The sequence below is a fragment of the Cryptomeria japonica genome, chromosome 10, assembly GCF_030272615.1.
Source record: "Cryptomeria japonica chromosome 10, Sugi_1.0, whole genome shotgun sequence".
NCBI lineage: Eukaryota > Viridiplantae > Streptophyta > Pinopsida > Cupressales > Cupressaceae > Cryptomeria > Cryptomeria japonica.
In genome coordinates, this window is record NC_081414.1 from 766,268,849 (window position 1) to 766,281,829 (window position 12,981).

The window sequence follows — 12,981 nt, forward strand, 5'->3', positions numbered from 1 at the left end:
AGCAAATTTATATGAATGATACATTTTATAGGCTTTTTTAAATTTTATTTTATATTTAAAAAAAAAATCTCTATTTTAAATCTTTTTTTCATTTTTTATTGGTAATATTGTAAATAAAATGATTTTTCTATATAAATATATATAAATTTTAATTAAAAAATTGAAAAAATAAATAATAAAATCAATTAACTATTGTATAGAGATTTGATTCATCATTTAAATTAAATAAATTAAAATTTAAACAAATAAATAAACTATTTCATTACAAGCATTACCGAACCAAAAAAATTGAAAAAAAAAAACCCAAATAAGTTCGTTCTACTTTTATAATTTTATATAATTTTTTTGAAATCATTTTATTTTTTATTGATTTTTTTAATAATTTTATAATATACAATATAATTGTATAACATTTAGTCATAAATTTAAATATTTTTCATGTAGTCATCATATAATTTTATAATTATTTTATTAAGATCAATTATAATTAATATTGCATAAACACAATTAAAATAATATAATTTTAAACTAATAATTAATAATTAAATTTAAAATTAATTTTATAATTATAATTATATTGATTTTATATTTAAATTGAAATTATATTCTTTAAAAAAAAAAATTATATTTTTTTGTATTAAGTATCATAGAACAGCATTACAATAAAGCTCATTTTTTGCTCATTCGAACATCCACGTTACAAACCTATTACAAGTACCAGCTCTTTTCGAACAAACTTATTACAAATACTAGCTTCTTTCGAGCACCAAACTAGAAACAACAATTGAAAGACCAAGGGTCACAACTTAGAAATCCACTTTAACAACCCCATCGACCAAAAAAAAAAAAATTATATTTTCACTATGATGTTTATATTATATTATAATTATTAATATTATTTTATTAAAATGAGTTATAATTAATATTACAAAAATGTAATTAAAATAATATAATTTTAATATAAAAATAATTCAAAATTATAATAATTAAGAATTACAATAAATATTTTTATTACAATTCTATAAAGACAATTACTCCTACTACGTGGCACTTGTTATATTCTTGTTATTATATTTTTATATTTCTATTAAACTTTGACAAAACCAAAAAAATCTATCAAGACTACCTAATTATAATTGGTGATCTATTATAGATTATTGAAGAAGAATTATAAAAATTAAAAGAAAAAAGAAAAAAGAAAAAATCATTAAAAAACAACTATATTGCATATTCATCTTATACTAGAATTAAGAAGTCCAAAGAAAATTAATCAAAAAATTAAAAAACATTTAAAATAGATTATTTTAAATTAAAATCTCAAAAATTTAAAATAAATTATCTCCTAGTGGAGTTGTATTATTACTTGCATTATAAACTAATTATTACTATCACTATTATTAATTCAATTATTATTTGCATAGTTAATATGCATAACTATACACTTTTTAAGTCTTGCGCTACTAGGTACATAAATATGCATACTCTCAAAACTAAGAAAAATAGCCAGGAATGGACTTCCTAAAATAAAATAAAAATATATGTATCCCGTTAGCATCAACAAGTATATTACCCCAAGGCCCATCGACTCGATCGCAGGTTATATTCCTTCAATTTTTAGCAAATTTTCTACCCTCTCAACTTTTTAATGTTTAGAGCTTTTTGATATCAAACATTTGTCACAGTGTCTAAGATGGCACTGGAAAAAGGAAATGTGAGTTGACGCTAATTTACAGCAGCTCAAGAGCTTATGTATCATTTTAAGTCTTCTGCAATCAAATTAAAGACACCTGGAAATGACTGTGTTAGTTACTGATACATTAGTGTTTTGTAAGATAGAACAACATTCTCTTTCATGATAAATCAAACATGTGAACAGGTGAGTGTCATGGATACAAAACATTTGGACTTAAAGGTTAGAGAATTTATAGCAAGAATTTTGAAATCCTTGAATGCTGTAATCCAAGAGATCACAATTGCTGAACGATAAATTTGACCCTCAGCACTGTTGCCCATCATACCATACCATAGCATTTAAGGATACATAAACAACTACTCAATTATGATGCAGGAAAGGCCAATGATGATCTGAAGATAATGTTTCCTTGATTTTCTCAAGCCTGTTAAGAATATTCAAAAAAGAAGGCCTGTCCTCGTTGTTGCCACTCCAGCACTCCTCAATCAACCTTGTGAAACCCAAAACACGAAGTATAATTAATTAAATATCAGCATGCGTAACTTTGGTAGCTAAAGCCTATAAAAGCTTAGAAAGAAATTGAAATAGTTTTTCCCTATGCTAATATCTTATTCATTATATTTCTTATGAGACCCAATAACAGTTGGGAAAGACAAACTAAGGCAACTAGGATACTCGTAAAGATGAAATACTAGATCTCTTACGTTTTTATCTCTTGAGTGTAAGTTTTTGCCCGAAAGAGTGGTCGGTCCCCTTTGGCCACTATCTTTGCGGCTTCATATGCATCATAGCTTGTAAAAGGTGGATATCCTTCAAACATCTGCAAATCAAAGACAGACAGTTTTGAAGTGGAAATTGAAAAAATAGAAAGGATACCGAACATTAAGAGAGTTGAAGTTTTCCACTAAAGCAGATCAAAGACCAGAGTTGTATTTAGACTACCTCATAAAGAATCATTGCAAAGGAGAATACATCAACTTTTGCATCATATTTCCTATGCTTGAATACTTCTGGGGCCATGTAACGGTCTGTATTTACATTTCATCAAATAATTTTAGACAATGTCTTTTGAAATGAATACTTATTTTTTACTAACATATCTACAAAATCAGACCATTATATAGCTTAAAAGCTAAGAGTAATGCATGCTCAGGCATACAATATAATTTTTAACAAAATAATGTCAGGATGGGTTTAGAACTCACAGCTTCCAGTTTCTCCAGTCAATTTGTACATATCCTGAGCATGCTTCACCTTGATTAATTTGCTTAGGCCAAAATCCCCAACCTTCAAATGATTTTGATTCACCAGTAGTACATTTCTGAAGCTCAATGAAAAAATCACATCACATAAACATGAGAAACAAAAACATAAAAACAAACAATTTACTAGGCAAACAATAACCTCACAAAAATACATTTTCCTTCAACTTAAGCCTTGAGACAGATGCCTCATCTGACCAGTCAGAAGAATATGCAAGATACAAGTGCTCAAATCACTGAGAATCATTTCATGCCACAGTACTATCCTATAACAGTTTCAACAGAATTCCTTGACAAGCTTACCTTGGCTTTAAGTCACGATGAATAATGACATTGGGTTCATTATGAAGGTAGGCCATTCCCCTACAAATAACAAATGAGGATCAAAACTTAATACTATTAAAGAATTTCCACTAATCCAATACAGTAATTTCTGCTGATGAAATGATTATTCCTACAGACCTATCAAAAATAAAGACCAAAATACCATGAATCAGATCAATAGACAATCTTTCCAGAACATAGACCACTTGTGCATATTTTATCTCACGAAAAGCAACAGGAAAATTAAACAAATAGAACAGTTCAGGAAAGAAATTTGTAACTTTTTGTTTGCAACTATTCTATAGAAGAAAAACAAACTACACTGTAAACTGAAAAGGGACTAGTACAAACAAAGAGCCAGTAGCTCAGTGGTATAGCATCCAGCAAGCACATGGGAAGTCCGAGGTTCAATTGCAAGCTGGTTGACACAAAGTGACATGCTAAAAGACCTAGAAAGCTAGATATCCCAAGCATTAAAACCATGACCTGAGGGTGGAGGGATGTTGGCAGAAAAACAAACCACGCTACAAACTGTGAAGTATTAAATATAATTTAATAGGTTTATATAAACATAATAATGATTGTTTATAAAACAGCTAATTAATTCCCATACACATTCTTCTTATCACTTTAAATTATAACTGATTCGTAACCCCCATAATATATTAAATACCAATCACAGCAAAAGATTATCCAGATTCCAGACCACTCAACACGGCAGCCACAGAACATAGGATTGCAGTCATTAGTGGGTATTTGAACATGTTTTCTCAGAAGAGAGTGCCATACATGTGGGTATTTGATTTCTCAATTTTGTGCAACATTTTCATCAGCCGAAATTACCGTATCTTCTAAATAGTCGGAAATCTGTGAAAACGTTTTCAGAGTTGTTTTTTGAGAGAGCATCTGCAAAATAAATTTATGGTCTTTAAAATCATTTTTAAACTTTTATGGGTTCATATTCATTTTTGCCTTGCAAATGGCAAATATCCAAAATTTAGTTCTATTGGAGGTGCAGAAGTTAACTGCACAGGATTTCAATATTGTCACACGATACACAATTGATGTGTATCAGTTGTGTAATCAAATAAAAAGTTAACTGTGACTACCAGACTTCAAAAGAAATCTGGTTTTATACTTGAAGAGCTACTTGTTTTCTATCAAACTCAATGCGAGTAGGTCTCTGTCAGAGTACCTCATTAAAATAAAGGATTTAAGGGACGAGAATGATATGGTGGCTTTGGTCATCAATAGCCTGCTACCCTCCTGTTAGTCATTTGTGGAGTCATTAAACATACTTTTGATAAAAATCAGCACATACTTGTTGCAAAAAGAACATAGTCAAACATAGACGGTTGAATCTACTTCAAAACCAAGAATTTTTCTCCTTCAACTTTAGAACCACAAAGAAAAGTTAAGTGCTATTATTGCCATAAATTTGGGCATGTAAAGGAATCTCTGAAAAGCCAATATGACATTTCCAGCAATAAGGAATCACATGCTGAGGCTAATATGGCAGTTCTGGGAGTAAAGCATGTTTTAGAGGATCACAATTGATACCACTTGCAAAGGCTGATATGCATCCTCCAAAAAAATGTTTGACAGCACTTGTTGGTTCTTTGATTCTAGTGCACCCAAAAACTTCACTTGTCAAAAGGACTAGTATTGCAAATTCATTGTTGATTCTAGTCAAAGAGATTCTATTTCACTAGGTAATGGAACATCACAGTTGAAGGGATCAGTGATGTCAGAATTGTCCCAAGTGTTGCCTTCAAATTCATAGTTTATGATGTTAAGGATTTTCCTAGAATGAACAAAAAAATATTTTCCATCTCAACTTACTAACAATCTATGCAAGTGAATTTTTGTGGAAAGCACATTATTTCTGATTTGAAATAGGACAAAATGGTTACCTGAAGCATTGGGTTAAGGCAGGTAGTACAAATTCATTGATCTTATCATAGCTAATTTGCATGCATTAATTGTAGAAAAGAATACGAATATTCTATAGCATGGAAGGTATAGGCATTCAAACCTCCAATATTTGGCCAAAATCAACATGGTTCAAAGTTTGCTTATTATCAAAGAAAAATAGGATGTGTAAAAGAGCATAAAAGATGAAGACAATGCAATGATCATGCTATTAGCTTGAAGAGAATAAATACAGCGAACAAAACAGTTACATCACCGTTGGAAGAATGGTAGAACTGGCACTGTTAGGGAACGGTATAAACAGAAATAAAGCAAATCAAAGAGCCAATGTAACCAAACCATATTATGCAATGTAATATGGTGTGGTTTACGCCAACATTCCCCACTTTATTACAATGTTCCTAAAAATTGCCCTAGGGACCCCCCCTTAAGGCTTACACAACAAAAACATGCTGATTACATAATATGAACACATATTTTTGGAAGATCTTTTCTTGAAGAAGTATATCCTGAACCAAGCGGGCCTCCATCAAGTTGTTGGGGCTCCATCAAGTTGTCTCTTGACCCTCGGAAAGGTGTAGCTTCGAGCTATGTTCTTAAGCTCTCAGTCCCTAACTCTCAAATCACAGAGTCTTGAATTATTCAACAATGATCCCTAAGAGATACGACAGATCTCTATCATTCTCTAATGACCGTGAAAGGGTAATTCTCGATCATATACTTTGAAGCTCACTCGACAACAATCCATATTGAGCTCAACACCAAATCTCAAACCTGTCTCCAAAATATAACCTTCACAACACATCTACTCTTCAAATCTGTCAGCATCAAAAGGAAAACTGAAAGCAAGAAATACTAAACCAAAAACGCTTCTCAAGCAAAACATCATCTCAAAGCGAGAAGCTAACTCGAGAGGATGAAAATATTCCATCCTCCAATGCCACGGGCCTCCAATATTTTGAAAGTTTATAGTACTAATGCACTATTGACACCAGCAAATGCACAGTTGACACCAGGAGAAGAGTCATTAATAATACATTCATCATCTGTGGAGTCTTCCTTTTCAATGCAAGCAACATTGCCTTCATCAGATTTCCTTTTACTTTACCCTTAAGCACATCACTAGCCCGAATTCTACAATCCCAAGCTGTGTGACCCTTTTTCTTACAATAAAAACACTTGATTTTCTCTGACCTTCTATGACTTCTTGAATAAAGTGCTTTTTCCTGAGAATCTAATCTTTTGTAGTTGCTTCTTGAATATAGTGCTTTCTCTTGAGGATCATCTTCTGATTCTTCTTTTTTTCTCTTATCTTCTGCTAGAACAGCCAAAATCATACCTTCTAGAGTTTGTGAAGGTATTTGACTAAGCGTGAAAACAACATTATTGTATTTTGAAGGCAAGTTGTTTAACAATATAGCCTTTGCATCATCATCATCATCTACAGGAGCCTTAACCTCTGCAAGCTGTCTAACGAGAGATCTCAAATTTACTTACATGGTTTGACATTGTGATCCCGCCTTCCATCTTGAACCTAAACAACTGAAGTTTGAGAGAGAATTTTGCATTGACTGCAATGGCTCCAAACAATTTATTCAAATTATCCCAGATTTCATTTGATGATTTATCTAAATCTATGTGATGTAATTCAGTGTCAGAAAGAGCAAGACCAATAATAGCATTTTCTTTATCATCTCTGTTATTCCAGTCTAATAGCTTGGTTGCATCTGTAGGTGGTTTCTCCTTTCCACTTACTAGACCCCATAAATCCTTATTCATTAATTGCATTTGAATTTTCATTCTCCAAGTATGAAAATTAAATCCAGAATATTTATCTAATGGAATTTCCGTTTTCACAAATTACTATCAACCTTATCTCTCCAAAATATGTTAAAATATTCAACCACCTTTATTTCTCCATCACAAAATAGAAAGCAAGATAATCATTTTACCTAAATCAAAAAACTAAAAATACTTTCTTCTAATCAACTATTTTTACATCATCGTACCTTCTCATTGAAATATTTATTTGTTGAACGGCTTCTCCAATATCTTCACAAGAACATAGCATAGTATATAGTCCTTACTTGCCTTTGTCTCCTTCTCCTAGATCCACAAGTATGAAAACCTCCACTACGGCCTCTATAATGGCTTCCTTTACCATTTTCACAAACCTTTTAACAATCTTACAGACCAATGAAATCACATAACCTCCTTGAATTTGGACCAATGAAATCTATCTTGTGCACCTCTGCCATTCAAAGGAACAACAGCTTTATTTTATAGATTTGCTAAGCCTGCTCCTCAATTGCTTGGTGCCATGGAGATCAAGATCAAACCTTTGTTCTCGCTGCTATCACCGATGGTAGCAGTTTGATCTAATAACTGTCATAATAGTTTTGTAAAGACTACCTTTGGTGTTGGGAATCTCATTTCCACGTATTTCCATGCCAGGAAAATTCACCTCAAACTTCTCTTCTTCATGAACTGATGACAGCTTCCATACATGTTCCTGTTCTTATTATAAAGCTGCCAACCCTATCACATGAGTCTGCACTTTTCTTCAATGAATGCTCCACATCTTAAGTTGCCTTCAACAGTCAGAAATAAGGGGAAACCTCATCCTACTAAAGGGGCATGGCATGCAAAGGGACTCATAGATCTCATTCATGCAGACGCGCATGAGCCATCCTAGAAATCTCCCACTACAGATCTATGACAACAGATCTGTGCCATACAATAATTGGGGAGAAGTTGGGAGCATAACTATTTATCTTTCGAACAGATGTCTTTACAAATCCTTGCAAGATATCAAAACAGAAGTAGCTTGGTCCAATAATAAACCTAAGATAACAATTTTGCATTTTTTGGTTCACTCACATATGCTTTAGTTCTGGATACAAATAGGACTAAACTAGTCTCCAAATTAACATATATTTCTTTGCCATCTATAGTGGTCAATCTAAAGACTCATTGATGTTTCTCACAATAAAGTAATAGCTACTCAAAATGTTGATGTGAAGGAAACAAAGTTATCCTTTGCTTGTGTCCATCAAGCAATCAATGAAAACCAAAAGTCTAATGGTGCCGTCGCCTTTGAAAGATGAAACCTCCAATGTGCCCATCTTAGGTTGATACTTCACCTCTAGCCTACCAAAGATAGATCTAAGATTCTAAAGTAGTTTCCACTCAAGTGAAGTTCTGCCAACAAAAGCCAAATAAGACTCCGACAAAATTTTGTCAAACACAAAGTTCATCTAAGGCAAATCTAATCCATGCCAAGCTCAAGTGGTACACAAAGGACAATCTACAACTTACCTAAGGAATATAGCTCGTTCAAATAGAATTGTAGGTTATAGAACATGCAATTGACTCTCAAAGGCAACATGTAGAACAACTATTACATTTTTGAAATTGCACGAGTTCAGCAAATAAAGCTACTTCTATTCAACGGAAGGATAGGGTAAAGTACATATGTTTACAAAGTTTAGCAAGGCTAAAAATGAGAATTCTCATGATCAAAAAAGGAAGTAACATGTCCTCTCTAATTTTCCAAGATTGTAACAATTTCAATACTAGATATTCAAAACATGCTGATATATATTGCTTATTGACTCTCCTCTCAAGGGATGCTTGCAGACAGTGCATCTAGGAATAAAGATTCATGTGACCAGAAAGGGGCAATACATCTAACTATTTACAAAAAACTACACAATATCCATCCTCCTTATCAATGTGAAGGATTCGCACAAATATAAGAATACAAAGCATTGTAATTGCATAACAATAGTCATAAGTACAACAACACATCCTAAATTGTCACCTTCTAGCTGCCTATCAATTGTATTTCTTGGCAATTGGTGTCATGCATGCACATGCAGATCTACTCAACTTGCTAGGTGTCTACACAAAATAATGCAAAGTCATGCAACACAACTCGTGATGAGTAATGCACTCATTCACGCATGGGGGCACATGGTGACAAGTGTTGCATGAAGCATCACAATTGCATGCACAAGAGTGCAAATGACTAATGAGGTTTGTGCAAAACATGTCAAAAAAAGATAGTGCTTGTGCAAGGCATTAACAGTTGTCAAAGCTTGCGCAATGAGGCAAAGTGTTGCAATATTGCAATGTGCATCTCAGCACTTATCTAGATGAAAGTGCATCAACTTGGCATTGTGCTTGCATGAAAGTGTTTGCCTATAGTTATAAGATAACCCTAAAATCCTTCATGTCATCTACTAACCCTAAAATCATTCATGTCATCTACTACCCAAAAGTATACCAAAAGAGTGATGCAACAAACTAGGGACAATCAACTAAGCAATACCAATTTGGGGTGAGCTATTTGGATGGCGCGAGTCACCATGAGATAGCACAATGATATTCATGTTGCATGGCTAATTCTAAGCCAAAATAATCTATTGATACAAGGAATGCATATCAGATTATGCTGATGTATTTGGTTGTAACAAAAAATCATTGAGTTCCACAATTAAGTTGAAGTCCTTGAGGACCTCCTTATGCTCAAAACATTCGTCACATCAATGAGCAAATGGTCCCTATTGCAATTAGTTTTCAATTCCTAGGTAGTAGTGTTAAACCAATTCTCTTGATGTGAATGCTTATGAATGTCAAGGGATGTATTATGATATCCAAAATACTCCTATGCTTGGGAGAGGGGCGTATGAATACCCTTGTTGCATCCTCAAGAGGTGAGTGACAACTCCATGTATGTAGGTGTGTATCACATTAATAGTCAACACCAATATTGTAGGATAATCCAATTAGAATAGCTCAAAATTAACGCAATGATGCAAACTTTGGGGCCTACCAAATCATATCATAATTGTGGGAAACTAGCCATTAGATGATCTAATCAATGTAAAGCTCGATGTCAATGTTGTTTGGTGCATGCAAATCTAGGGTCTTGTTGTGACCTTTTTCACACATCGCCCCATTGCAAATGGGGACCCTCTCTTTTTCCTGCTTTCTAGGGTTTCTGCTAGCGCCCGTGACCTTTCGCTTCAATTTCACCAAACCTTACTCAGTTTCGAACAGTTCAAGCCCAAACTCTGGAAAGTTAGTTTTTGCAAAACATGTGATTCCAGAGTACAAACACCTTCAAAGCACTTAGGGACGCCGAAGAACGAAGATCGCAATCGATTTGGATCAATTTGGACAACTTTCTATTTTTAGAAAGTTTGCTTTTATGCTTTTTCCTATTTTTTAGGAAGTTTTGTTTTGGGCATTTCTGGCCCAATCCCTGGTATGGCTATTTTTAGACTTTTCCCTATTTTTTAGGGATGTCCGCTTTTTGCTTTTTCAGAATGGGTACTCAGGGTCTGCACTGCTGCCATTGACCTGCCTCGACCGGGATCCAAAAATTCCAAGTTTTGACCTAAAAGAGCAAAATCCCTAGATTTTAGGCTTTTTGCTTTTTCAGATGCAAACCTAGGGTTTACACTTTCACCACTAACCAGCTCCGACCAGATCTCAAAAATTCCAAGTTTTGACCTAAAAAGCCAAATCCCTACATTTTAGGGGGTGTGAGGTCTTAGATGATCCACCTAAGCATGGATTTCAAATTTCAAGTTAATCCGATTAAATTAGATTAAACTGTGAAATTTTGAAATTTCTCCAAAAAATTCTTCTAAGTCTGGCTAACAAGGGTTTTGAAGTGTTTTTGCAGGTTCAAACCCCACCACGATGCAAGGGAGGCCATGTAGGAGCCTTGCCTGAAGTCCGCCATGCCTTAGGAGGCTGTGTGGGTGCTCACTCCAAAGTCCACCATGAGTTTGGAGGTCATGTGGGTGCTCACCTCAAAGTCCGCCATGCCTTTGGGGGTCACATGGGTGCTAAGCCTGAAGTCCGCCATAGTCTAGGAAGGCCTTGATGGAGCTAACACCAAAGTCCGCCAAGGTTGGAGAGGTCACATGGGTGCCAAGCTCCAAGTCCCCCATGCCTTTGGGGGTCACATGGGTGTCCACTCCAAAGTCTGCCAAGGGTTTAAGAAGCCTTGATGGTGCTAAGGCTAAAGTCCGCCCAAGGTTGAAGGGGCCATAAAGGAGGCCATGAAGGTCCTCACCCCAAAGTCCGCCAAGGCAAAGGAGGCCATGAAGGTGCCTAGTCTAAAGTCCGCCAAGGGTGATGGAGACCTTGAAGGTGCAAGGGCTAAAGTCCGCCCCAATGCCTTAGCCAAAATTCTCACCTTGATGGAGGCCATGGAGGAGCAAGGGTCAAAGTCCACCCCAATGCCTTAGTTAAAATTTCGCCATAATGGAGGCCAAGAAGGAGAGACCTCCAAAGTCCGCCATACCTTGGAGAGGTAGGCAAAGTGCGCCAAAATTTGAAAATGGAAAGTTTCTAAAAAGGAAAATTCATGGATTGTCAGATATTTTCGAACCTCAACCAAAATAGAAAGTTTTCCAGAGAAGAATATTTGGAAGATATTTTTCAAAATTGGAAACATGACAAAAACTTTCCGAAAGGACTTGAGATGAAATTAGAAGTATATCTTAAAGGTTTCTACTTGAGAATTTAACCTTGCCTACAAATACTTCATTATTAACTTCATTGTTACATCAACGATTTCGAAATTACTAAGGAAAGCTTGGTAAATAGTTCAGTTCGAAGATCATCTAGACAAGGATTTTGACATTTTTGGAAGTTGGATAATCATTTTAGACCAGATTTTTCGCAGATTTTTGGAGGGCAATCAAGCACGAGAAGATTATTTAACCTTTGCTAAATTTTTCTGAATATTTTCGAGAGGATTTCTAGCCCTGTTTCTGCACATTCGAAGGTGAAATCCAATTCAAAATGCAGATTTATGAATTTTTCTGAATATTTTCAAGAACTTGGGAAATATTTTTTCAAAATTTTTTTGAAAAAAAAATATTTTTTTTGGTTAAGTATGAAAATTTTTGAAAGCTTTAACACTTGATGGCAACTTCAACCAGCCTCAAGACTGAGGGTCTTGAGGTGAAAATTCAATTTTTGTGGCTAAGTATGAGAGTGAAAAATGGAAAATTTTCCAACACTTAGCCATTTCGTGGCCCCATTATTTTTTTCGAAATTTTGCAGAAATTTTCTAACTTTAAATTTTCATCATTCATCTGCAGGTCTTAGACACCATGAAGTTCCAGGTAGATAAAGATGCTCCTCCAAAGTCAAGGATGACTTCAAAATGGAAGAACGTCGGCGACACCAACCTCGGACACATCAATTTGAGGGAGTTCAAGAAGCGAATGTTTGGTCTGGACAACCTTGTGCCTACCATCATTGCGCGAAAGATGATGAAGAGCAGTATTGTACATGCTGCTGGCTTCCTTCCCACCATGCAGTGTAATGAACTAGTGGTTGAGTGTGCCAAGCATTACAACCCCACCAGCAAGGACATCATCGCACATGATGGGAGGATACTGGCGAACATCAGTGATGAAGCCATCAGAGAGGCCTTCAGGATCCTGGAGTATCACAACACAATGTATAAGGCTAAGGATGAAGCAGACAGTCTATATCAGGACCACGTGGAAGAGTATGACACCATAGTCAACCATTCCTGGCTAGACAAGCCAAGGAAGGGCGCCTCCAAACTTCAAAGGAAGAGCCTAGTGCGGGCGTACTTCAAGGAAGACATCAGAGATATGATCGTCTTGCTTAACAGAATAATGGGAAGCCCTTAGGGAGCCCCATTCGAACCTTGGATGTATTATGTCATTAGTGAAATAATCAACGGAGTAAAGATGATAGATTGGGCCAGAA

The 12,981-nt window shown here is 34.9% G+C and overlaps 1 protein-coding gene across 1 annotated transcript in view; it reads right to left on the minus strand.

The window, feature by feature from the left end:
• Window positions 1–1,636: 1,636 nt before the first annotated feature.
• LOC131026983 (serine/threonine-protein kinase VIK) overlaps window positions 1,637–12,981 on the minus strand; it is a 94,545-nt gene continuing 83,200 nt past the window's right edge. The window contains exons 7-11 of the mRNA XM_057956982.2: window positions 3,259–3,318; window positions 2,899–3,014; window positions 2,636–2,721; window positions 2,398–2,513; window positions 1,637–2,183 (exon numbers count right to left, since the gene is read on the minus strand). Coding sequence (XP_057812965.2) covers window positions 2,054–2,183; window positions 2,398–2,513; window positions 2,636–2,721; window positions 2,899–3,014; window positions 3,259–3,318 — 508 coding nt within the window. The 3' untranslated portion in view covers window positions 1,637–2,053. The remainder of the gene's footprint in view (window positions 2,184–2,397; window positions 2,514–2,635; window positions 2,722–2,898; window positions 3,015–3,258; window positions 3,319–12,981) is intronic.